Here is a 2,715-nt window from a genome sequence, read left to right on the forward strand (position 1 = left end):
GAACAGGTTCTGATGCTTATTGTGTGAGTGATCAAACATTCACACAGTGATAAAGAGTCAAACAAAAACCTCCGTCAGTCAGAGTCACAGTGACTGAACTGATACTGCAGCTGCTCACACACTTTCACACACTTTCACACACTACTGACACACAGAGGACAAACACAGGAACTACACATGTGCTCAAAACTGACTTATGACTGAAATCAGCTCTATTAGACTGTGATCTGTCCTGTGACAGACGGGTTTGACTCAAATATGCTCAGATTCAGAGACAACCTCATATCACATCAAACAAAACTTTTCCTCAGTTCCAGAATTCAATCATACTGTACACCTGATAAACTTGCCTTACAAATCTACACCTGAAACTTCATGAGCAGAAGTGAAAGTGTTCCAGTTGAGAGCGTTGAACCAATCAAAGAGTGAAACTGTGAGTTTGAGGTGAAAATCACATTTGCATTGGCAGGTTTAGTGATTGTGATCCTCTCAGAATAGAGCAGCTCCGTCTCCAGTGACCATGTTCAAACCCCAAGAGCTTCATTTGACATTTCCTGCTAAATGCAGCTGTTCTCAACTATTACAATCAATCAAAAGCAGCTGAAACTTTAGTGCAGGACTTTGAATGAACGACACACTGATCAATGATGCAGTCGGACACAAATGTAACGCGTTCAGAAGCTTTATTGAATGAACAGCAATGGCAGCACATTGAAAGACTGCTTCAGTATTGAGCTGTAAATCACGTGACTGCTGTGAATCCTGCCGGACGCTCAGATACGGCTCGTCTGGACCGGAGAAACATCAGCACTGGGAGCTCTTGAGGAACGAGGCCTCGTGATCAGCTCCGTCATGTCTTACTCTGCAGACGAAGCGATCCGCGCCTTCCCAGCGTGCTTTGCTGAGGCTCAGGACGCTGCTGCGGCTGTAGCGTCCGTCCCGCTCGCTCTCTGCGCTGGTCTGAACCCCCTCGGTGACCTCTGACCCGTCCAGCGTCCAGCTCACCGTCGCCCCCTGTGGAGAGTAAGAGCTGAGCAGGCAGAGCAGTGCGGCTGAGTCTCCAGAGATCTGCAGAGAAGAGGGCGGCAGCAGAGACACGGAGGGCTTCACTGCGGGACCAGCTGCACAAACACACACAAACAACACCAACGGCTTTAGATCATCAATTAGTCAGATGTCACACACAGTAATGGAGGAAAAATCACAATTATTTCATCTTTACAGAAATTCCACATCACTGCTTTCTTTCATAAACCACATAGTAATGATCCTGCATTTAAATTTCAATATTCTCAGTTCAAATAAAATATTCACTGCTACTAAATATATGAAGTATAAGATATATGAATAAATATAAATCAGTTCTCTGAAGCAGACATGCTATACAGCAAATATTACAGTCATTTCATCTTTTCTGAATAAGGTTCAGTTTAATCTCAAACTGATTTTAAGAACATTGTCCACAAACAAACTGATGATTTATATGTAGAAAACAAATTTAAATAATCATTTCATTATTAACTTAAGACAATCATAATTATCAGCAAATGTAAGATAAAATTATGAATTTTTCATTTGTCTGATGATGACGTCTACAAAACTGAATTATTTTGTCTGTATCATCAAACTTTTGTTTCATGCATTACAAAATTTCTGAATTATTAAATTTACCAAGAATTTTGGACACAATTATGTATTTTGAGAAATAATTGAAAATGTCAGAAAATATTGCAATCAATATATTAAAATACAATGTCAGTTAATATAATATCTGAAATTACTCTTGTTAAAAGAAATAAATATATAAAAGCAACATAAAATGTGCCTTGCAATGAAAAAAGATAAATATCATGAAATATCACTGAATATAAATATGTATTTGTAAAAAAACAGACAGATTTAAAGAAATTAGGAAACAATTAAATTCACCATAAAATATTGCAGTTTTTTTTATTTAAACAATTTTATAATTTTTAAAACCTTTTTGCAAAATGCTTGTTTGAACAATCTAAAAACAAAACAATTATATATAAACATTTTTAGAGAATTTTAGAGACTTACTGATGGTCAGTTTAGTTCCTCCACCGAAAGTCCACCACAGTGCTTCATTCTAGTGAAAGCGTCGTACAAAAACCTCCGTCACACTCAAATGAACACAAACTCCAGCAGAGAAAGAGACGAACGACACTCACACACACTGATATGAGACTCAACAGCAGCTCTTCTCAACATTAAATAATGATTATTGGACTGAAGTGACTTTCACAGAAACAGCCTCATCATCTCTAAATGTCTCTTGATGCATGAAAACTATTAAATCTGAATAAATAATATAATCAGAAAGACTGTATTTCTCAATTTCTGATGTATTTCTTAAAGCATTTTAATAAGTTTTGATGACCTTTGACCTCTGGAATGACCTTTGACCTCTCATGGAGTTCATAGTGAAATACTTGTTTCTTTTAGAGATTCAACTCTGTCATTTGATTCATCAGAAACCTGTAGTCTGAACCAGAGACTGAATGAAAAAGAAATGATTTATAAACTTGTTCAGAAGTGAAAACACTCGTCTGTTGGATCATGAGAATAAAACACATTTAAAGCCTCAAAACTGATCAGTTTCATCTGCATGTACTCATTTTCACGTGTGTTTTACTCCAGCAGGGTTTTTGCTCAGAGAGTCACTTTGCATCGGCTCATGCTTCAGCGCTCCGA

The 2,715-nt window shown here is 37.5% G+C and overlaps 1 gene segment (V, D, J or C); it reads right to left on the bottom strand.

Moving 5' to 3' along the window:
• Nucleotides 1–666: 666 nt before the first annotated feature.
• Nucleotides 667–2,305, bottom strand: LOC125258603. The segment is given in 3 exon segments: nucleotides 667–1,121; nucleotides 2,062–2,110; nucleotides 2,261–2,305. Coding segments are annotated over 3 exon segments (411 nt in total).
• Nucleotides 2,306–2,715: the final 410 nt, after the last annotated feature.

This window comes from Megalobrama amblycephala, linkage group LG22 (genome assembly GCF_018812025.1).
Source record: "Megalobrama amblycephala isolate DHTTF-2021 linkage group LG22, ASM1881202v1, whole genome shotgun sequence".
NCBI lineage: Eukaryota > Metazoa > Chordata > Actinopteri > Cypriniformes > Xenocyprididae > Megalobrama > Megalobrama amblycephala.